At 32.1% G+C, this 25675-nt stretch overlaps 1 protein-coding gene across 3 annotated transcripts in view; it reads left to right on the plus strand.

Moving 5' to 3' along the window:
- Window positions 1-16276, plus strand: part of LOC118195217 (uncharacterized) — an 83659-nt gene extending 67383 nt beyond the window's left edge. For all 3 annotated transcript variants that reach the window (XM_035366480.2, XM_035366490.2, XM_035366485.2), the window contains 3 exons: window positions 3267-3548; window positions 9535-9694; window positions 15956-16276. In XM_035366480.2, coding sequence (XP_035222371.1) covers window positions 3267-3548; window positions 9535-9684 — 432 coding nt within the window. In that variant the 3' untranslated portion in view covers window positions 9685-9694; window positions 15956-16276. The remainder of the gene's footprint in view (window positions 1-3266; window positions 3549-9534; window positions 9695-15955) is intronic.
- Window positions 16277-25675: the final 9399 nt, after the last annotated feature.

The following is a 25675-nucleotide window of genomic DNA, read 5'->3' on the forward strand; positions in this document are numbered from 1 at the left end:
CCTGAAGGCCGCCAGGCTCTCGAGCTTTGAAGGGCCTTGTGTTCCAGAGGGACCCCATGAACTCATATTCATCTTAAAATGCAAAACTTTTCTATTTAAAATTAAAGGATATCAAATAATAATTAAATATCAAATTGTTTATGGAAATTAATTAAAAAAATAATTCATGCATCAAAGTAACAATCGAAAAAAATAGTGGCATTTTAAATTTTGTCACATTCTCCTATCTACTTTGTATTCAGTAACTATGTACTGAAACTTTTCGGAAATGACTACATGCTGGTCCAAGTAGTTTTTGCATTTCCCTTAATATAATTGCCTAAAGTAAATGACGCTTAATTTTTTCGTTTTCGAAGAAACCCTGGTCAATTTCAGACATGGGATAGGAAACAGAGAAGAGGCCCGAACTGGTTTTGTCTACACACTGCTTTGAAACAGTGACGCAGCCTTTGCGGTGACCAAAACATTCAGTGACTTGCCGTTAAGGCATCAATAGGTTTTGACAAAATCGGAGGTAAACATTTTGCAATTCCGGCATTACTATTGTGCTAAGTTATCTGAAGGAATACATTTTTAAGCATTATTTCCTTCTGAACGAAATTAAATGCTATTCTTTTCCCAGAACAGTTTTAATTTGAATGAAATGTTTTTACAACTTTTCGCTAATTGCATGAGAACGAAATTTTAAAGTAATTCGATATTATTCGATTGACAATTAAAAAAATTAAAACCAAAGTTTATTACATTTCAAAGACAATTTTAAGATCTTGCATTGTTTCTTTTCTATTCACGGAATTTCTTTCTGAAGTACTCTAATAATCCGTAGATGAGTTTCAGCTTCTGAGGCATCTTTTAAATCAAAAATCGTAATCATTCTATATATAATTAAAGCTCTGTTTGGTAGCACCATTTATTTTAATAGTGAAATATGTTAAATATTGCTGCTGATTTCTGACTTCTATTTGTTTAACTTTTTATGAGTACTTCCGAAAGGATTTAAAAAAAGAAGGGGGAGGTAGTTAAAATTATTTAAAACTTTTAACTGAATTATTATAAAATGTAAGGAAATAATTCTCTTAACTCTTATCCAAAATTTGTTTACCTTTGATTTCGACGATACACATTTTAAAATTCTACTTTACTACTTCCTTAAGTACGCATATCATAAGCTCTGCTTTGCAACACCTTTTAATAGATTGTTTTCCAGTGCGAACAATTCTTGCTTAAATAGTTTTTAAATATATTTGTCTACAGAATTTCAATTTAAGTTTACAATTAAATACTAGAGCATTATATAATTAGATAATATTTATAGTCATTATAAATTTATATATTCTTCATAATTAGATTTCTTCACAGTAACATTCAAAGGAGTTTATGAATGAATAAATCCTTCATTCCAAATACATTTACAAATAATATAATAAATATTTAAGTATTTAGTTAAAGGCAAGTGCATGCTTTTTACGAGGATAATGTATAAATACTCATATATATTTAATATTTTTCATTTTCGGCACGAGCAAATTTTTAATTTCTGTACATTAGTTATATTTTTCTAATTTAGCATACACCAGATTTGTTTTGCATAAGGAATATGTATAAATATAAAACTGAATGAAAATTATATGCATTGTTTTTAATATGCACCTCAAAAGTCAGCTTTCCTTTGAAAGTCCTCCACGAAGGAATTCAAATAGACTTTCTAAAGTCGTTGGGAGGAGCTCGAAAAAATCTTGGATTTAGGCCAGTAACCTCAGCAAAATAATTGCTTCATCCGGCTATGAATTTTTCTTAACATAAAATCTATTAAATCTTCAACTTTAAGAATTTGCTAGATAATTCCGACTCGAGCGTGGCTCTACCTCTCATAATGAGAATATTTATTAAATTCCTAGACGTGTAGTTATCTCTTCCTGGCTCACCCAATACACATTTTCCAATGCTTTTGTACCATGTGGCCTGGCGTCTGTGCAGGGAATAGGCAGGTTTTGCTCTTCGTATTCATTGCTTTTAAACTGAAGTACGTTAGAGCTTTAGAAGAAGCTTGTTTTACAGGAAAGAAACTATGCAATCTCGGTTCAGGATATTTGCAGCTCTTTTAACGGCAAAGAGAAGAATTTTGCCTCTAACAGAGAATTGAAGTTAGAATACCAAACTCAAAAATGAAAATTTTTAATAATATAGTATTTTCTTTCTTTAGTATTATCTAACATCTAACGCATAACATTTATACAAATGGAGTAAGTTAAGGTAAATGAAAAGTGCTAATAAATTACCTTTTATATTAAGGAGAAGAAAAGTCTGAACTCGTTTATAAGCATACCATAGGTCTTGTTAAAAATTATGAAGTTAGTATCTGAACTTTAGAAGCGAATTTCGTGGCCACGAAGTTGTATTACAGATATTACGACTGTACGAACTTTTAAATTTTCATGTTTGCTGGCTCAGTCCCTTCGATTTGTTCCTCTAAATTATTCGAAGTGAAGAAATCGATAATATTCAAATCTGGATAAAATGATGACAATTACATGGGATTTCTGTATATCTGAATTTTTTTCCCAAAGAAATCAAGCACATAAGAATTTTTGTATTTGTGAGGGGTAGATGAGCTATCATGTTACCAAATATATGGGTAGGCTACAAAGCCAGATTTAGACTTGACAAGGCCCTAAGCTATTTGAGATATGGGGCCATTTATAAGTCTGTTATAATATATTTTAATACTATTTATACTATATTTTAATTTTGGAGGGGCTTCCAAGAAAGTGGAGGCCCTAAGTATAGATTGTGTAGCTTATACGTAAATCCGGCCCTGGTAGGCTATGCTGCAGGTTTGTTGTCAAAGTCTGATAATATATCATACAAACAGTCAAGATATCTGTGTCTGACCAATCAGAGTATTATCATAAGAAAGGAATCCCACTGTCCACCATCTTTTATCGCCCGCAAGCTCACCACTTATTTATTATTTAGAGAAACTGGTGTCTCGCTTGCACTTTCATGCTGGAAGTCTGTGAAATTTATCTCTGGCGTCATATGTCAGTGATATTTACAAATGTTGTTGCTTATCTGGATTGACAATGAAAGATTTCTTGAAAACAAAACTCATTATTTTTCTTTTATTTCAGTAAATTTTCTTGCGGTTAATATACATAGTTTCCTTTTTTTTTTTGTCTACAGCCCCTCTACATGTAATTTCGCTGAGATCTATAATGTTTGTGCCATATAATGTTTATTAATAAGGAAATCTATCTATATTGCAGGTTTTCCAAGGCGATGGTACTTACGTCACGAAATTTGGTGGCATTGGCCAACGTCCCGGTGAATTAGAGCACCCACATTACGTAGCTGTGAGCACCACCAACAGAGTTATCGTGAGCGACAGCAATAATCACCGTATCCAGATATTTGACGTAAACGGCCGACTTCTTTCCACATTCGGGACAGAAGGATCCGAGGAGGGGCAGTTCAAATATCCCAGGGGTGTCGCAGTAGACGATCAAGGTTACCTGATCGTCGGAGACAGCGGAAACAATCGAATACAGGTAAAATAATCTTTTTTCCTAATTAACACTATTTTCTAGTTATAATTAGTTATAATGATTCCAGACATTGCCTGATATTCGAAAATCCTTAAGAACATAAGATACGAGATCTGTGATACGAGAAAATTTACAGAGCAACGCTTTTTGTATATTGTTAAATTCTGGACTTAATGACAAGAGCTGAAAGTTTTATAACTGTTAATTTGTAAAACTTTCAATTAATAATTTTTAATTACTGTGATATATATTTTTTAAAAATTTCTGTTACTATATTGATACTTGTCTTTGAAGAAATCGAGTAATTTGTCAGCTGTATAATATACAACTGAAAATTCAGAGAGTTTTCATATTATTGGATTCTCTCCAGAACTGATGAACATATTTTAAGGAAATTTCATAAATACTTGAATTGCTATAATAGAAAAATTACAGTTTACAGCAGTGATGGTATGAGGATCGTACGCAAGAAGATCTAAAGTAGAAATTGCAAGATATAGAAAAGAAAGAGGCTGATATAGGATATAGTTCCTTCACACACCAATAATCTCACAATGTCACTTCATACGGGAAATGAAATAGTTTATGAGTCCCGGTGGCAGACGGTTCAACTCTTGCAACAAGGAAAATATTCAAATATTATGTGCATATTCAAATTTTGTATGCTTCCAGACATCTTTCTTAGAATTTAGGTCTGAAGATTTGGTTGGTCAGTACTATCCTCACGTTCCAAAAAAATCATCCACCAGATTAGCTTTATCAAGAGCCACCGTCGATTATAAAAAACAAGTGTCCCATTCACGTCTGCGCCTAAAACAGCCCATTCAACATGGTGCCCAGAACATCGGCGTTTGACCAAGCATCACTGAAGAACCGTTTCTTTCCACTGATGAGTCCTGACTTAGTCTAATCACTAACCACTAAGACAAAGGTACTGTCTGGACAGAACCAAGGATTCACTGCCTTTCCTCCAATATCAGGAAAAGAGATCAGCATATCAGCAGAGGTTTCATGGCCTATGTAGACATCATGTTGAATGAGTATAGAGTTTCATGTCTTTCGCAGAGACTCAATGGCTGCTCCGTAGTGAAGGAAGAGCTCTCAAAGCCCTATGTTTCCCTCTTCAGAAATGCAGATCGCCCTCATTTACTTTCTATGGACGTCAATGCATGCTAATATAATTCTGATCTGGTGGTTATTTGGATCTGGTAGGGTCAATGGTCAAAATTTGCTGAATGTACCAGTTCTTGTCCATCTGGAAAGGGGTGATATGAATCGCATGTATTGGCCAGCCAGATCTCCAGATCTAAATCCTATGGAACATACTTAAGACGCTCTTAAAAGGGCAGTGCAACTTACCTTCTCTCTCTAAGAATCCTTCAGAGCCTGAAAACAACATTGCTGCTGGGTTTGACTGCCAAAGGAACTCATAAACTATCTCATTTCTAGTAAAAACACGTTGTGAGAGCTGAGTAACTCTTTGACAGGACCGTACTCCTTATTAGTTTCCTTTTTAATTTAACTCTGCTAGCTCTATTTTAGACTATCCTGCGCCGCTGAGCCTTATGTAAAATCAAGCATATGTGCCATACATTTTTATGTTATATTTTTTGTATTATACCAACTTATGTCCATGGCAAAGCATCAGTTCTAGAAGTAATCAACAAAATGTGAAAATTCCATTAATTTTGAATTTTGAAAACACACTAGTTCGATATAAGAGCTGTAAAACCAGTCACTGTTATAAAATATCGCCGAATTATGTTCCAGATTTTGTCGAAGACTTTATCGATGACTGTGAATGGCTCCTTTCTTACTGAAAAATTCACTGATATGATCTGTGAGATTCAGAACTTGATACTGAATCCGGTGATCCTTTTGTATGCGCAATGATTTTTGCCACTTTTTATGTATTTATCTGCGATGAATGAGCTTCTTCAATGCTTTTCGAACGCTTGAAAGAAGCTTATGAGCCTAACTGCTTGGCTTGTGCCTGTCTTTCAAATTTCTTTTCAAAATAATAACAATAATTTTCCAGTTGTTTTTTTAAGGCATTTATTGCATATTTTGGAGACGTAAACAGTTATATTTATAAGCAGCACTTTAATTTCTATATTATTTATTTGATCACAATTAGTTGCTTTATTTGGCCGGAATTTAGAAATACTATTAAAGATGATTTGGGGGAGCATTACAGAAGAAATGTGTCTTAAAAAATTACTATTTTTTTAATGCAAAGAAGTTTTTAATTAATATTACTTTATTGTTTGTGTCAACCTTATCATTATTAGTGAAATATCTTCGAAATAGTCAGCTATGGCTACCGCTAGAACTCGTCCTTGACTGGTTTCACGCGAAGTTCTTTCGTGAAAATTTTCGTGCGGACCGTGGTCTCAAAATTTCAGTTCCTCAATGTTAATTGAATTTGATTATATTCATTAATACCTTTTTTATATATATAAAAAACTTACTTGATTCCTTCTTTTACAAATCGAAATTTGGGCTGAATCCAAATAAAATTTGCAGCTATTTTCTCATTTGTTTTTAATATTTGTATCTTTTAGCATTTTTCGAAACACTTTTCGAATTATAGTCTATAAAATTTTTGCCATCATCTTATAGTAAATGTATTTCTAGGCATTTGTAAAAAATTAGAATTTTTTATTTAAAGTTTCCGAAGATATACGTGAATTTAGATATTGGAGCATTTTGAAATTTAGCATATTTGTTATAATCGATAATAACTCCAAATAAGATTTACGTTCTTTGTTAAAATTATTCGAAAGAATGAACGGTGCACCATTTATTCCGCTCGTGCACAATTAAGAGGAAAAGAAAATTGGTTACCATAAATTAAGAATTTCGCCAAGTGAATTATTCTTGCCGCAAACTGTTAAAAGAGCGCCAAGATAAATTTTTAAATTTCTTGGTTTCTCACCAAATTTTACAAAATTTAATATTTAGACATAATTTGAGTCGCAGAATCGAAATGTGGAAAACAAAATTGCATACCATTTTAGAAAAAGGACAGATTTTTGTGCCAAAATACCTATGTTAGAACAATGCTATAAATAAATCTAATATATATCCTAAGTCACGTTTTCGAGACATGAAGAACACTGGTCCTTCAGTTAAATTTCGTCAATCGGCCCAATAGAATGGGAGATATAGAGCTGTCCCCCCCCAATTTTTTTGGGGGGTGCAAGATGTATATATGTATGTATGTGTATACACATATACATATACGCACATATATACATACACATATGCATATGTACATACATTTCCTGAATCCAGTCCCGATAACAAGAGTACCGAATATTTCTCTGTTCATAGAAATTCTCTACGAACAGAGACACACACATTCTATCACACCTGGATTAACGTCTAACAGAAAACTGAAAGTATTCATTTATACGTTTAAACTTTCTTAATGATCAGTACTTAGACATATCGAAAACAAATTCTCTTTTTGTTAAATAGCGTTTCGTGAAGTCTTCATCTAATAATGCATTGAAAACAAATTTTTTTATTCTTCAGAACCAGTATGTAAGGAAACTGACCTTCTTTCTCTGACTCCATGTTATTTTATCCGAACAGCAATTCTGAATAAACTTGAAAAATTCAAAGATTTTACACCAATGTTTAATTTAGATACACAAAAATCAGAACTGGAGGGAAGTTTTGCATTATAAGCAAAACAAGTGTAATAAAGACATTTTTCAGGAAATGGGATGTGTATAAATTAAGACCCTTATAACAACGCGGCTATATTGATTCGAATATGTTTTTTCACCAAATCAAAACCAAACGATACCAGTGATATTGCGACATAAAATCTGGGTTTTCTTCTATGATATTCATTAAAAACACAGTTTATATTTAATACAATAAATAAAAGCTGTAACTTTCATTCCAAAATTTAGTCTTCTCAGTTGGTTAAATATTTTATGTAAACAGGGATTATTGTAAAGTTATTCATTTACTTCGTTAACTTGAACTAGACGTAAAATTTCCTTTTCGAATCGAGAATTTATTTTTAACTTCATTACGTTTCTTTCTATCATTGCATTTTCGATTTTCTAACACGGTTGCAAAAATGTACAAATACAGAACCTTAGAAAATATATAGCATTGTATTTGATAAACGTTTTGTGTGAGTCATACTAGCATGTAAATATAAAAAGTTATTTATGAACAATGTTCATAATAAAAGTATCCGAGGAAAAAACGTTAATATAGTTCTTTACAATGATACATCAAAAAGTATCAGAAAATACTTCCGTAATAAAGGCGAAATTTTCTTTCATAGCACTGAAATTTATGATAAGTAGTGGCAGAAAATTATAAAAATCTATTAGAATTCTGGCACACTTTCCCCCTATCGTTAACCCTTAAAACAGTTATATACTAAGATTTTCGTTTAATGAAGTTATTTTACAGGTTACATTTTTGTGTTGATAATTTCACACTTTATTTTAAAACATGATTTGTATGTTTGTTTCTGTTTCATTAAGTCATCAGTAAAGACAGGACAACAGTTTTAATGGATGAGTCCTATACCATGATTCGTTTTCCTTTATGTTTTGCTTTGTAACTAATTCACTTTCTGAAATTATGTGCTATTATGCTTCTGCTATTGTGCTCCTTAGAGCAGTTTTTATGATCTCCTAAGGCATTTTTCACTTCGAATTCTATAATAATAAGTTTTATTACGTAAAAAGTTTTAAATACATAGTGTATGTGTGTGTGTGATTATGGCAAAGCCTCGAGGGCTATCTGCCTAAGAGGAGGGATGCCTTCGTGGAGGACTTTCTAAGGGAAACTGGCTCGTATACACGTTACGCATGGGAAAAACCACGAAAACGCCCATGCAACCAGCCCGTTCGCGGGATTTGAAACTCGGACCAGCGACTTTAGCGCTCAGCCGCTGGTAGGCCTTTTTTCAAATACGTTGAATTAATCGTTTCAGCAACTCTTCTGATAGATTTTTTAGAGCTACATTAAGAATCTATTTACTAATTTCTAATCGCTTATGCTTTCCTGAAACTAGCTTGAGAACACATATTGAAATAGTGCGAATTCTAGGAAATCATTATTTTAAAAAAGTAAAGGAGGCGTTTTTCTAAATGTTTGTCAGTTGCTTTGATGCAAAATAATGCAATAAACGCACTGCATGTTTTATTTATGGTCACTTATGGTCTCATTAGCGTCCGATAACATATGTGATACAATTTTCGCATTCTAAAAGGAAACTATTTGCTTATAAAGTAAACATCTGAGTTTTGGAAAACCCATTTAGTGTATAAAGAAAGTGAAGTAAATACATACTTCAAAGAAAAACACGCTGTATAATTTCCGTGTCATGGATTTAGAAGTTTTAATATGGCTTTCGGAAACAAAGAAAGAAAGAGAAAAAAACTTCAGTCTTTTTTGTGAAGACTAAATGGTAAAGAAATGAGCATGGTTAAAACAAAAATAAAGCTTGCATTTTGCATAGGAAAGCGTTTTGAATTCTTTGAAATATACCATTAGCATTTTAATAAGCTAAAAAATAAATAGCGTCATTATCTGGTAATTTATTTATTAATAAATTCTTCAAAACTGCAATGAATGTGAAATCCGTGCCATGCAAGCTGATAAGTGTATTTGGAGCCTACTTATCGTATCTTCCCTTTCTTTCCTATTTCCCCCCTTATTTACAGTCTTCTTAAAAATATAAAAGAATAATTTTATTTTCACTGCTGTATAATAAAGAAGTAGCGCTATTCTGCCCACTGACTGGCAGCATTATTTCCTTTAGGGTCCGGCTGTGTTGTTTACAAAGCGAACTAGGAACGACCAGAAAGCTCGTTCATTTTCACTGCGTGCGCACTGTTATACTAATGTATTTAAGGATGAGAGAAGTACTATTGTCATTATTAGATGTGCAAATTTTAAAGCAACGCATGCTGTTGTGAGTAATAATCTTCCTTACCTTGCATTTTAGATTTTTCATCCCGATGGCACTTTCCTGAAAGCTTTCGGGACCTGGGGATCTGGAGACGGCGAATTCAAAGGCTTGGAAGGCATAGCGGTCTTCCCGACAGGCCAGATCTTGGTCTGCGATCGAGAAAATCACCGCATACAAGTTTTTTGAGAAATAATAGGTAAGGAAAATATTTCTGACTTCTTTCTGTACATGAAAAGTTAAAACTGAATGACGTAATGATTGATGTAACAGAAATAACATAAAATTACAAAAATTATTGGATATCCTGCGCTCAAAATCTTAAAACTTTACATAATCTATTTTAAAATTAATTTAAAAAGTAAGCTAATTATTAGGTAAGTAAATTAAAAGTAAGCTAAACGTCAACAAACGGAGGGCAGCTGAAGAATTGTATGGGTGCAATTTGCTTCAACATATATTTCAGTAGCTCCTTGGGTCAAAGAACTGAAATACAGAGTTGAGATTTCTTAAGCATCTTTAAGGGTGTGAAATGGTTACATAACTTTTTTCAATTATAGACATTTTAGTGATAATGAGGCTATTAATATTATATGATAAAAAGAATGAAATTATATGATAAAAAGAAAATACGTACAATATAATGTGGTTTAATGCACATTTATTGGCTTATCAATAACTGTTCGTTCAAGGAATGCCATTTTTTCTTCATAATTCTTGATGTAGTTGATGAATGAAATGTTATTTAATTTATATCTAAAAGAAACTGGAAATTATTTCATAAATGTTTTTCATAAATAAAAAAAGTGTGATATATTGGAATAACTATTCTCAAATGCGATTTTATCAAATTCTAGAGTTCTATGACTTGTGATCAGACAGTCTTTCAGATATGAGAGAATTAAATAATAATTGCTTCTGTGGTTAATACTTATGGAAAATTTAAATCTTAATTTGGTAAAAAAATTAATAAAAATACGAAACTAAGTTAGTAACAACGTACTTTATAAATTTGTTAAATTTCTGTAAAACATTGGAAGATAAAGATTTTGAAGGTGGTTTAATTACACTTTTGCTCAGGTAAGGTTAGTCAAGAATATATTTAACATTTTTAATGAATAAATACATTTCTTTCATAATCCATATCTTACCAGTATCAAATATAGCAGAAACTTAACATGAAGGGATAACATAAAATTTTATCCCTTCCTTAAATAAAGAAAATAAAATCAAGACAATAAATTTTTTAATATTAGAATAATTAAATTTTTCGGAGCGGGAAGTTTCGATAAATCAACGATGTCCAGACCACAGATTTTTCGAAAAGCAGACCTTGCATTTGTTAGCTGAATGCGCTGTTCTCTATAACAAAAGGACATATGGATGAATATCTTTAATTCCTTGCAAAGGGAGGTTCGGACAGAGAATTAAAAATACAAATTGCTCTTCTTAGTGTGAATATGCACTTATTTTAACATTAGTCTGTGTGCAATAATACTATCAAACAATGAAATAATAGCAACTACAACAGAAAACTTCTGTTTACTTTAGCTTAAGCGTTACCAGACAGTTTTATGTATATTCAGCTGAAATAAATTTAGGAAATCAAACTGAAGATTTAAGATGATGACATAACGAATATATCTGCATCAAGCAATAGAATAGAAAAGAGGGAAAAGAAAAATCTATGCTCAAAATATTCCATCATTCAATATTTTGTTTTTCAATTTTGCGATTAGTTAGATTTTACTAACATCAAAACTGTTATTGCTTCGGAACACTTTTATGCAGCTGAAGACATATATATATATATATATATATATAAACACCTAATTCCTTTACCCATATTTTCCAGTAATACTGATTTCTCGCTCTATCTATATACATATAATAAAAGAAAGAGTATATATGTATACAGGGGTTGGACAAAAATATGGAAACACCTTTAAAAAAGCATGTTTCTTTGCTTAATATGGTGTAGGAAACCCGTTGGCATCCAAAACAGCTTTCAGTCTTCTCGGAATGGATAAATACAGTTCCTGTATGTTTGCCAAGGGAATATTATACTATTCTTCCTGAAAAACGGTGGCAAGTTCAGATAACGATGTTGGCGGTGGAGAACGAGAACGCACTTTCCGTTCCAATGTAGACCACAAAGGTTCGATAATATTCAGGTCTGGTGACTGTTGTGGCCAGGGGAGATGGGACAACTCATCCTCGTGCTCAGAAAACCAGTCCTGGACAATGTGAGCTGTGTGAGCTTTGTCGTCTTGGAAGACACCATCACCATCGGGGAACAAAGTTTGTACCATGGGATGAACTTGATCGGCCAAAATGTTCACATAAGTCTTGGCAGTCATGTGCCCTGACACAGTTATCATGGGGCTAGCAGAGAACCACGATATGGCTGCCCAAACCATAACAGAACCCCCGCCATGTTTCACTCTTGGCAACAAGCAGTCTGTATTATATGCTTGAGATGGCGTTCTCCAGACGTAAACTCGGCCAGAAGTGGGAAACAATGTGAAAGAAGACTGGACAGACCATATTACTCGCTTTCACTGCTCTATAGTCCAGGCTTTATGACTTAAACACCACCTTTTCCTGTTACGGGCATTAGCATCACTGATGAGTGGCTTCTCAATTGCAGCACGGCCAGCAATTCCCTGTTTATGAAGCTCCCTTCTAATTGTTTTGGTACCGGTAACACAACATTCATTTCAGCAGTAACTTTTGCAGCTGTGGTCTTCTTATTTTTCGTCACAATTGCCCTTAATGATCGTCTGTCACGATCACCCAGGACACACTTCCGTCCGCGCTGTGATTTAGCAGATGATGTTTTTCCGCTTTTCAAATATGCGGAATAAATCTTCGATACAGTACCTCTTGAAACACTAAACACCTCGGCTAGCACCTACGTGCTCCAACAATTTGCCCACGTTCGAAGTCTGTTAACTCTGACATAATGCAATGACAACCTCACATAACAGTACTCCGACAACAACTAAACTGTTTAGCACATTTACGAAGTTTTATAGGTGGCGTCAGTAGTCAAAAACGCCAGCGCCACGTACATATTTCATTAAAATCAATCTTTCTTTTCAAACATGCATTTCACAAGGTGTTTTCATATTTTTATCCATCCACTGTATATATACACACAGAGAGCGAGAGAGAAGCAACTAAAATAACAAAGTTTGTACTTCAGTTTCAGAACTTACTTACCTTTTTTACACTTTTTTTACATTTTTTTGTTCTTAAATACTAATATCTACAGCGCTATATAAATAAATACTGCATTTACCAACAGAATGATGTGCCGATATTATACTGCTAGGTTCAATTCACCTGCTAAATATTAGGCTCAATTTACCTGCTAGATAATAGGTTCAATTTACCTACTTATATATTTGGAATCAATTTGAAACTTCGTACATGCGGATTTTCGTACTGATTATAATAGAGAATATAGATAATTTAATCACATTAGATGAGAACTGTGCCCTGTATCACAACTTAAAATTAATATTAAGAGCCATATACGTTGTTCTAAATGAAAAGATTGAAATTAGCAAAACAACTGTTAAAAATCGTCTCTCTAATATTTGTAGTAAACAACTTCATAGCTAAGAAATTAGAATAAAGTATGCGAATATTTTTATACACTAAGATTTATCTAGCTTAGACATGCAAACTAACGAAGAACTGGATAGCTTTAACACTAAATTTTATATTAATTAGTCCCTTATATAATTATAAAATAGCTTGTATTTTTACTTATTTTTTTCAAAAATTACGGAAGACTGGGTTTAGAATGCTTTAAATTTTGATTCATTGTGCATTAATGAAGAATTTTCTGAAATTCAGAGAAAATTTCAAAACAAATTATTCATTGTACAACGTTTTAACTTCTCTACTAGATTAATTATTTTTCACTTTTCTCTATTGTTTTTTCGATTTGCATCATTGCTTGGCGTCATGAGTTTATTTAATGTTTCTTTATCAATTGTTTTTATGATTTTTTATTCTTCAGTTGTATTTTTCAGGTCCACTGGTATCGACTTTAATCGAGTTTTTTTATTTTTTTAATTTAATTACTTTTTACGCGCCCTTGGTAGAGGACGAAGACTAAATTTGCAATCATAATTAATTTCTTCTGATTTGTTTTATTTTAATTGCAATTAAATTTCACTTCATTGATCGCTCGATTACTTTTAAATCAAACAAAAATCAAGGAAAATTCAACTTTATTTTCATTATTCTCTTCCTTTTCTACTAGCTCCTGAGTAACTGCATCAACGATACCTTAGTCTCATTAAATGTTTCAGTCAAATGCGATTATTTAATTGAAAGTAGCATATTTTAATTATTCTGTTGTAAATTCAACTCCTTAGAGTGGCTCATACTGCTCTCAGACATTTGTGTTTTTCAGCTTTCTATGCAAATATTACTAAATATTAACATCACTGAATATTAACATTTACTAAATATTAGCAAAATGACTTTATTTTCCTTTCACATGTACTATTGGTTACCTTTTTTTAAAATTACTTGATTCGAAAAGAGTTATTCAAAACGTTTTTGGTCAAAAAAATATTTAAAATCTTTCTAAAAATGAACTCATATAAGTATTTGCACACTCTGAACAAACAGTCTATATTTAATAAAAAAACTTGAAAATAAGAGGCATTTAATACTTCGATGGATATCCTTTAGCTAGACAGATTACATTTTTCATGCGTTTGGGCATATATTCAACTAATATTTTTGTGTGTAAAAATGTTCCCTCTTATTCTATTATTCCATAACAATTTCTCTTAGTAAAACTTTCGAGGAACTAACATGTTTCTTAATTCTTTTCTCCAACTCACTTCATACATGTTCGATAGAATTTTCATAACTTTAGAGAAGCTGTATAATAACGACAAGCAGACATTTAGGTCTTTATGTTTAGAATCGTTATCGTAGTGGAATTTGGGTGTATTTTACATTCTAAGTTTACTTGCAAACGTTTTTAGGTTTTCATTAAGAATATTTATATATTTAATATATTTATACTGACCCATATTATTTTCTATAAAAACTAAATTTCCAACTCTACGGGCAGGAAAGCATCGCCAAACCATTAGGTTTTCATCTTTGTGTTTAACAGTAGACAAAAGGGTTTTCGAATTGAGTTCTTCATTTAGTTTTTCCCATACGGAAATTCGTCCATCAGGCCAATTGTAAACTTTTATTCGTCTGCAAATATAGCATTGTTCCAATGTGATAAATCTTTAATTAACGTGGATTCTGCGAATGTCAGGCGTGTTTTCCTTGTTTTCTTGATGACGAAGAATTTCCTTCTTGCTGATCACCCATTGTATCCATATGCATAATGACTTTCGTAATAGTTTTAGTTTATTGCAAACCGTTCTTCTAAATACGCTGTAAGTTTTAAAACACTAATTTTTGTGTTTTATTTAATTTTTTGCAAGATAAAACTTCGATTTTTAGCGTTAGAGTGGAATAGGATTCAGATTTCAGTGTATTTTCAACATACGCAGGTTGCGTGTTGCGTGTACTGCAACGCGCAAATATCGTCGTTTTATGTCATCAAAGATAGTTGAAAGCTTTACATTAAGAAGTTCGTTAGGAATATGTAGAATATTTTTACCATCTTCAAATGATGAATAATTAAATTTAAAATTAAATAACAGAATTAGTCGTTGATTTGTAGCATCTTGCCATATCCACTTCCGATACGAAACTGTTAATATGTATATTTGCTTAAACAAGTAATAATTTTCAAATGCAAAAGAAAAGTCTTGTGATTTATTTCCTTTAACACAAATATTTATGGCAAGAAACATGATTTGCCAAAATATGTCATCAAATCTTTCGAGTGTCCAAATTATTGTGTGAGCTACTGATTAATACTTTTTGAATAATTATTTTTATTACAAAACATATTTTGATGATGTATATTTTGTAACAAACAAAACTTAAAGAGAGGAAAAAATCATATATTAGAAAAATATTTGAAGTCTATATTTCAATATTTAATACGAGACATATGCAAATAAATTTCAAAAATACGAGTATCCGAAAACAAGTGAGCCACTGTAAGCAGCAATAAATTTTCTTCATGCAGTGCAAAATAAGAAGAGGGGAAAATAAGACATTACATTATTTCAATTATTTTATTGCTTTTGATAAATATTTAAACACTAAAAATAGGAGATTTAAGGATTAAATTATACATTAATGATGAATAAGGTTTTTCACAGAATAACATCTAAATTTCACTACCTAGACAATAATAAAATCATCAAATTTGTTAATATTTTTGTGCTACTATGGCCTTTTGTTAGAAATGGTAACAATGGCTTTCAATACATGATTAAAATATTGCATTTTATTATTTTTAATTGGATAACAATTTATCATAATAATAATACATCTTAAATTTATTTTACAGGATAGCTAATGCCCGGGCCAATTGTGCATTGAAGATTCGTCGTATTTCCAAGCTGTAATCTATTCTTTGAAGTCTGCTTCCTCAAACAAGCAAATTCATCCCTGTTTTTCTTTTCCTGGCTTTGAGGACAATTTTTATAGCTTTTAATTGCCCAAAACTGAGAATTTGTACAATGTTTATTTGAAATGGCTTTACTCGCTCGTTTACCAAATCCTGCGTCCATTTCCGTCGTGACATTCTTTTTGTAACTAATGCTGTTGCTATTAAAGTACGTAAGGTCAAAACTAATTGTTTTTATTGAATAAAGTCATACTATCTGAATGCTTTTTTGTATAGCTATATATCGTACACAATATGATTCAGTGCAAAATTGCACTCAGAACTTTAAAATTTCATTATACTCTAATTCACAACTGCTATTTAATGCATCATTTATAAACATTCGGTGTAATGTTTTCAGGTATTTTAGATATGAAATAGGCTTATAATGAGTTTAGCGTGCATATCTTAAAATGACACATCATTATTTTTATACTTTTAATGTACTTAAATTTACAGATTTACATTCTAATTTCACTGGAACCAAAAGAATAGTTACCTTAATAGACTGACGAAAGGCTTATCCTTCCATTTTAAGAGTATACTACAACACAAACTGACAATGATAAAACTAAAATATTCATTGTTGCTTCAACTTGAAGTTTAGGATTAAAGAGAATAACGAAACCGAACTTCTGCCACTTGCGGCTTGATAACACAGAAATAACTCGATGATTACGTTTCAAAATGTTAAAGACTGAGTACCCAGCTTCTGCCACTTGCGGCTTGATAACACAGAAATAACTCGATGATTACGTTTCAAACTGTTAAAGACTGAGTACCCAGCTTCTGGGCCAACACGCTTTCTCGTGTAACTGCAAGTGAAAAATTAATTCAACAACGGCCAACATACAAGCAAGAAGGAACAGGGATTACCAGGTTCAGGGCCTAAGTGCCACTCTCTCTCTCTTTGAATTTAAATTCTCGGTTTTTTTCTAAACAGCATTTTATCTAAACTTACTTCATTTTGTGAAGCAGCAGACTAAGCAGTAGAAATTTAGGAGAGATTCAAGATGAGAAATAATGTACTACGTAAACCTCATATGTGTTTTAATTTTTAACTGATAGACGAAAAGTGAAATAAAATAAGATGATGCGCTCAGAGTCTCTCAGTACTCCGCACTCAACCCTGAACTGAACAACTTAGAAAATGGTATATAAATATTCTCCACGGTTTTATATAGTTTTCCCCCAGCTGCCGTGAAATCTCTAGTACTTTCCACTTCTCGAAATTATTGGAAGGCATATGAGGCTGGATACGGTTACAGTTACATAAAATGATCTATTACAGTTATTCAGTTACAGTACCGATTACAGTTATAGAGCGGACCTAAATGTCGCCAAAACCAACACCAATTTAGCGAAGTAGCCATTTACTCAATGTTAAATAGATTTCCCCTGTAGTCTTACTTTAGATTATCATAATCTACATAGAAATTTTACCATATGCTTCTGGGCTGATGATATAGGTTCTAATTCATATCAAGAAATGAACTTTAGTAGAGTTTCATTTGGACTAAAACCAAGTCCACATTTATTAGCTGCAACTTTGGAATATCATTTTGATAAAATATTAGTGGAAAAAAAAAGTGGGATTTCCCGATGCTTGTAAGTTATTTTCAGAATGGCTTTGTGCAGATTATTTAATTGGAGGCGAAAAAGACTTGCAAGCTGATTTGAAGATCACGACTGAAGTGTGGGAATTTTTAAAAGAAGTAACATGATTGTTACGTAATGTATATCTAAGGCGCAACGAGTTATTAATGATGTATCTACGATATACATTACTGTGTTACGTAATGTATATCGTAGCGCCACCCCTAATATTTAGGTGCGCCATCGAGCGGTGTGGATGTATCAATACGATCTGTGCATCTGCTCGAGCTAAAAAAATAGCCAAGGACAGTGGCAAACAACACTGTTATGTTCCAGATCTAGAGTATCTCCGATAAAAACCTTAACAATTGTGTTGCGTATTGATACATCCACACCGCTCGAGAGCGCACCTAGTTATTAGCGGTGGCGTTACGATATACATTTCGTAACAATGATATTACGAAAATGGAAAACCAATTCCATGCCAATTGAAAGCTGTGGAAAGATGCTGAGTTCGACGTCGATGAGGAAAGGAGCTCGTGTACGGATATTGACTCATGATCCAACGTGTTGGTTCTGTTTTGTGACCCAAATGCAGCCAATATTCCTTTCAACATTTTAATTCAATAGTTTGTCAAGAATGGAACTGCTTCTGAAAGATTTATTCGTCGAATAGTGGATCATATTTATGATCCTATCGGGTTTCTAGGACCTTTCATTATAATGTTGGTTATAAGGAACATTATAATGTTGGACCTTTCATTATAATGAAAGGTTTTTAGGACCTTTCATTATAAGTATTATAGAATTGGGGGGAGGGGTCATTGCTGTGGGAGGGACTGTCAGGTTCCCCTGTGTTGAGTGGCTGCAGGTAACGTATCTGACTTCTTGTAATGATTGGGTAAGTTTGCGACGTTGCGTACTCCTACTGAATTTTAAACTCACAAATAAATTTTTTATCTTACTAGAAACTCTTTACACATACATATATAATTAATAGATAGCATAGATAAGTATTTAAATGCATTATAGTCCTCGTACTGTGAGGAGTCTCCTAATGAAGGTCTCTCTAGTTGAGAGCTTCAGAGTATTGTAGATTTCTCTAGCCGAGAGTTCAGGAGCGTTCTCTTCCTGTTACTCCGACGGCGAAAAGCTTTAGACTGAATTAACCACGCCTCCTAAATTTTACAGAAGCATTTTACATCCTCTGATTCGTTATACATGCAACGATATCAGAGGAAAAATCCGATCATTGGTTCGTCAGCCCTCCTGAAATCGAGAGGCTTTGACGACAGACACGTTGCAGAACGTTAAAATCTCCTGACACTTATCCTTGTGTCTCAGCGATGTCAAAAACATGTCGTGTGACACATTGTAAAGGCTGGGAGTCGTGAATTGCAGGGACCGCACCCCGATTTATTTATCTCTGTGTGGCCCACCGCAGAGTCATGATCTGGACTGGGACGAGACACTTCCATCCTCACTGGTTCACAAGTGAGGCAATTGTGGTGCAGTGAAGTTACACATTTAGATCCCCTTATTTCTAGATGTACTTTTTCAAATTTGAGTTGTAAATTTACTTAATTTGAAATTCATTCCTTTTCATATTCATCACCTGTAGCCTATGGAACAGTGCTGTATTTGAGAGCTACATCAGAAGATGGGAGTATAAGTATCAGTTTTCTTTGTTCTAAAAGTCGTGTAGCTCCTCTAAAAAATCTTGCGTCACGAAACTTCGAATTAATAGGATCTTTATTATCCGCAAGATTAGCCCATCAAATAGGTAGATGTCCTAAATTTAATACGTCTAGTTATTTTTGGACAGATTAGAGGATTACTTTGTCTCGGATTAAAGGACAATCTAGTAGATATAAAACTTTCGTAGAAAAAAGAATAAAAGAAATTCAGTCTTCTGATAAAGATACAATAATTGGGCTCATTACCCCGCAAAAGATAATCCTGCAAACATCTTGTCCAAAGGAGTTTTAACAGAAAATTTAACATTGAACTAAAAATGGAATTTGAAATAACAATGCAACATAAATGTGTGGTAAAAAATTCTAAATTTATTTTAGATTTAAGGAAATATAAATGTTTTTTTTTTTTTTTTTTTTTTTTTTTTTTTTTTTAAGTACTAAGCTAAATGCACTAGTTAAACGGTTTGTTGAAAACTTCAGAAACAGCAAACGATTGCAGGTCTTTTTTACAGCAGAACTTCAGAGTGGTAAATAAAATATAGGCATCTGTATAAAACGTGAGCAAAGCATTGGATTTAATTTAAAACTATAGAACATCAAAAATAGTAAGTCGATTCCTAAAGAATCTCCACTTTTGAATATAGCCCCATTACTCGACAGTAGTGATGCGCATAAAAGGAAGATTAGAAGGAAGAACATTTAAAAAGGAGGAGTTCATACTGTGCTTCTTCTTAAGCAGTCTAAATTTTCTGAGTTAATTATTATTAGATAGCATAATGAAACTTCTCATGATGGAGTGACATTCATGCTCTCCAAAATTAGGTCTAGGTTTTGGATCCAACAAGGTAGACAAATTGTAAAAAACGTGTTATGGAAATGCTTAATTTGTCAAAAATATATTTTTTGACACCAGATGAACAAGTAACTACCTAATCACCCAAAAATACAATTAACGAAAACCTCTCCTTTTACTTTAAGCGGTATCGATTCTATTGGCCTAGTTTTAATTAAATCAGGAAAATACAACTCGAAAAAGTTTATATAGCATTGCCTACATGCAGCTTGACTAGAGCTCTGCACACTAAATTAAACACAAATATGTCAACAAAAAGTTCTATTTTGTCATTGAGATTTTTGGTTAGGAGATAAAATATAAAGTTATCATTTCCAATAACACGAAGAGCTTCTACAAAATTTATAATAGATTCATAATTAAGAGATTTCTTATCAATAAAAAAGCATAATTTGGTAATATTTAATTTGTCCTCTCGCGCCGTGGTGGAATGGGATTTAAGAAAAGTTCTTGGAAGGGCTTTTCTTATGTTGTGGAAATAATGAATATTCTTTCAGAAACTGAGTTAGTTTTGCATTATGTCCACAATGAAGCAAACGAGTCACAAGCTCTCACACCTGCCCGCTTCTTATTCGTCAAGCAGGACGACATTTCTTATTCTGCAAGTTTCGCCGACCCTTGAAGGAATAAACCATCTAACAGAAAGACTTTAACTGGAAGAAAACTGTATCAGACTAACCTTTTGAAACAAATTTGTAGAAACTGGAAAAATTTCTTGTCCGCACCTTTCATCGACCCTTTAAAGGAATGAACCATTTAACAGAAAGTCTTTCACTAGTAGAAAACTGCATCAGACTAACCTTTTGAACAAATTTGAAAAAACCGGAAGACAATTATCTCCTAGAATTACGGTTTGCTCATAGTTTTCTGAATCGAAAATTCGCAGGAATCTTAAAAAGCGTTAGGCTATATTGCTGGAGAGATTGACGAAATCAAAATTATTATAATCTCTTGGAATTATAGAAGTCTATAAAAATAGAGATGAGTATGTGCGTTCATATTTGATTCGTACTGCTCCCAATTCAATTGATCTTTTCCTTTGAAATTTATAGGTTGTGTGTAGTATTCGTTTATGCAATATAGTATTAATTTTCAGTGTAATTTTTAGTATTGATTTGCATTTACACTGATTTCCATTATATTGATTTACATTTATTTGAACATTTATTATTGTTTTGTAAATTTGGTGTACTTTTAACAGACTACAGGAGGGTTGTATTGCAATTTTTTATGGTAAGAAGGTGCTGTTGCGCCGAAAGAGAATATTCTATGTGTATTTTACGTTATGTAACGGTTATTGCACCGTTGTATTGTTGTTTTACTGTGAGTGATGTAATTTATTGATATCCTTCAATAAATATAAAAGGACAATGTAGTCACCAAGTTTTATTCCTACCAAATCAAGATCATCATTAATAACAACCGATGTTAAGTCGTCGAACCAAGGTAGCCTTTTGAATTCGAATACCGTGGGCAAGCAAAATAAATAACTTAATTTTAGTTAATTTATTAATGAACTTAATTTTGCAATGTAAGCCTTCCAGTGCTTATTCAGAAATCAAAATTAACCGTTCTCAGCTAGAGTGTTACAGCTTGTTTAAGCAAACTGTCAGTTAGTCACGAAACTGCTTGTGTTGTTTATTTAGTATGAAAGTGGAGATAATAATATAATTTCATAACGTAGAAATTCCTCTTCCACGATTCTTTCCCTGAGAAGAATACATAGTGCGTCAACATTGTTAAATTCTCTAATACGAAAATAATTCATTCAGCCAACTGAAATCAATACATATAGAAGATAATTCAAAATGATTGTAAAACTAATTACTTGTAATACAGTTAGTGGCTGAACCGTACTTTCAGTTTAAGAAATGACGAATAAAAGATACGTTTTTCAAATTAAAATGATTCTGTCACTTGAAATGTTTTGGCAAAACTGGCTAAGTCAAATTTTTTAGGCTCTTTATGGAAAAATTCCAACTAGTAATTCGTTTTCTATCCTACTAAAGAATTTAGGGGATAACAGCCCACGATATGCAAAATTAATACGAAACGAATAGCCAGAATTATTTAACTTAACCAAAGGAAGACGCTAATCACATTCATGCCACAAAAGTGCCTCGATTTTTGGTACGGGGTGAAAGAAATTCATTAAATGCAAAAGCACGAAATTCAGTATTTGTTCCAATTACCAAATTTGTAACTAATGCTTTTAAACTAATACTTTTTCCAAAGTCAAAAATATCTTTTAAAAATCAATATTTATAAACATTATATGAACGACTGTGGTTATCAATATTTAAGTAATTCTTGGATAATTTTTCATCAAATGAAAGAAAAAAGAAATTAATTGATTGGCTTTTTTTCCTTAATGACTTATTTATTTTTTTTTCCGAGTTGCTATAAAAATGTAAGATCCATATGTTTTTTCGTTAAAAGCTATCACTTGGCAATACTGTTTGAAATTTCTCTTACTTGATTTTATACTTTTTACCACGTGGGAATTGGTAACCAATGCTTTAAAATGTCCTTTTCTAAAGTTAGAAGTAATTTTACTTGATTGAGACGGCTCAATGCTTGTATTTTAACTCAGGTTCATATACCACAGAATGGAATGACTGTATTATGCTTCCACGATTTTCTCGATACAGAAGGCAAACATGAATTCTCTTGCAAGATATCTGTTCCCTTAGTCCTCTCATGCTTAACCGTAATCAGTTAAATAAGCGAGCTTGATTTATTTTTGAAACTGGAACTGTGGAACTAGGACCAGCCATTCAGTAGTGACGTAATCTTTTTAAAACACCTTATAGTTATAAAATTCGTATCAAAACAAACAAAAGAAGAGAAGATATATCAAAACAAACAAAAGAAGAGAAGATATATCAAAACAAACAAAAGAAGAGAAGATATATCAAAACAAACAAAAGAAGAGAAGATATCTATTTTATCAACATAAACGCTGCTTTATTTCATATGGTCATCAATTTTAATTCTTGAAACATATGGTTAAAAATGGATGATGAAAATATAAAATGTAGGCTTTGACGAAGATGTAAAAACTAGCTAAAATATGCATTAATCAGTATTTTAAAATATATTAGAAATTGAATTTAATGTAAATACATACTACTTAAATTTGGGTTTAACCATGGTATACTTTAATAAGTTATGTTAATCAAGGGAGATACATAGATCCAAAACTGCCCATTCACAGACAGATTAAACCTTATTCCCACAGCGACATATTCATACTTCACGATGAGTCACTGGAGTGGAATGTGAACACCTGATGCGGAGTAACTGGCGCATCGGCACAGACGATTTAATTAAAAGGGAAAGGTACTTCAAACAGATAATTTTATTTACTCAGTCCGCGTTTGAATGGATTAACCTCAATTGCTAAGCTAATTGGGCTTCTCCTTTCAAAGAAACTGCAAGCAAATTTAGGTAACCAACGCCCTTTTGCTTACTTTCTTAATGAGAGGCACTAGTATTGGAAGTTTGAAAATAATGGATGGTTAAATCTATTTCAATCTCATTACCTTTTCATGTAACTGAACAAGAAACGATGGACTAAAATGCGGCTGATAATAATGTTTCTAACTTGCAGAAACTAGACTGCGAAATTATTTTAAACCTTTCTTTTGTTAAACAAATGCATAAAGATAACTTCATGATGAATGGACAAGTAAAGGTATCTGCTATTTATAGTATTCAAGATGGCTACTCAGCAAAAATAGTTCATACTGTTATGCAAAAACAACTAGATCGGGGGGGGGTACTAAATTTTTATTTTATTTTACTCTTTTTATGATGCTTTAAGATTACCATAGATAAGTTCAACGTAAAGATGCTGAATTAACATATTCGCAACAAGTGGGAGGAAACTATCTCAAAAACTCAACTAACTCTAGTTACTTATAAAACTGATAATTTTAGTTATTTAATTCTTCTGTTCACATATAGACGTTTTAGTTATTTAACATGCAGTTAACATATGCAGATATTTCATTTATTTAATATGCTAATATATTAATCCTTAAGTGAAAGAAAGGCGCTAAAAGTAGTTGGGATTATTTTTAGAAGATTTGCTAGAATTTACTAACTCTTTAGAAATAACTGAATCTACCAATGATCAATATTTTAATTTTTCCTTTATCAGAAGGGAGGGAGCATTCAAGGAGTTTGTAATTGGTTTCTTATTTTATTCCCATTCATTTCCGCTATTGTAAATAATGTCTGTGCCGTTGAATGAAGGAGATACTATACAATTTAACTAATACTGTTTCAACATGAAGTATTTATCCTCTTGCAACATTTTTCACCTAAAAAATTTTACTCTCTAATACTGGGATTTTTCGGCCCTTTTCGATGCTTCTGCAATCCTCAATAGATGACATTCTCTGTCATCATAGTTATTTTTTCCAAAAAGGTTTTAAAAAATGAAAAGTAAGTGACATTAAATTTGAAATACCATTTGATTTTCACATTTCGGAATTCGGCATTGCTAAACTTTTTTATTAAGCTGTTGTTTAGCTCACTAATGGTGTTTGTCACTATAGTTAAAAACTTGTCATTTATTTTTAAACTATTATATTCGGGTAAACTATCGAGCTCAAAATTTTGTACAAACTCTTTGTGAATGACAATACACTGCGGTAAAATGATTGTTTCATTTCATTTAGACCTTTTTCTTAATTTATTGTTGAAGCGATTTCTCTCACATATCTCTGTTTAATGAAAAAACTGAAAATCTCAGAATCTGACTATTTGCACCAAAGTAAAGAGAGGAAAAAAATATAATTTAAATGTAGTTTATATGAAATTTTAAAGTAATTCCTGCCTTTCGGAGAAAAATGCTAGATTTTTGCCCCATTTGACGTTTGAATGTTTTAAAATAAATAAGTACTTATTCATTGTTGAAGAATTATTTTTCAATTGAATAATTTGATTGGTAAATTAGGAAAATAAATACAAATTATAAAATAAGCTTTTATTAAAAAATTTATGAACTAAAAAGTAGAAAAATAATTTATCACAAAATTCTTCTGCAATTTTATATCACGAACCATAAAAGCATATGTGCGTAACGAAATCTAATAATCAAATTGCACTGTCAAAAGCCATTAACTTCATAACTTCTCATCTAACTTCTAAGTCATTAACTTTATAAATTTATAAAGCGTTCCCCAAGCTTTCGTTATCCCTGATATAAGACTGTAGATAAATTTCGTAAAGAAATTTATTTAATATCTCTTTTCCCATTAAAGATGAATTATTTTTCAAATTTTAATTAATTAAATTTGTTTAAGTAAAAGCTTATTTTATAAAAAAAAAATTCTTTTAAAAGATCTCCGAGACTTATTCATTTGAAAACGTAGTTTACAACAGACCATGGAAAAGTATTCCAGCTTAAAGTATCTTAACCAGAGCTTAAATTTAGGTGCAGTGTACGGAGCTAGTCTCAGGTAC

The sequence above is a fragment of the Stegodyphus dumicola genome, chromosome 6 (assembly GCF_044657685.1).
Source record: "Stegodyphus dumicola isolate Sdum_Otavi_A_Nest chromosome 6, ASM4465768v1".
Lineage (NCBI taxonomy): Eukaryota > Metazoa > Arthropoda > Arachnida > Araneae > Eresidae > Stegodyphus > Stegodyphus dumicola.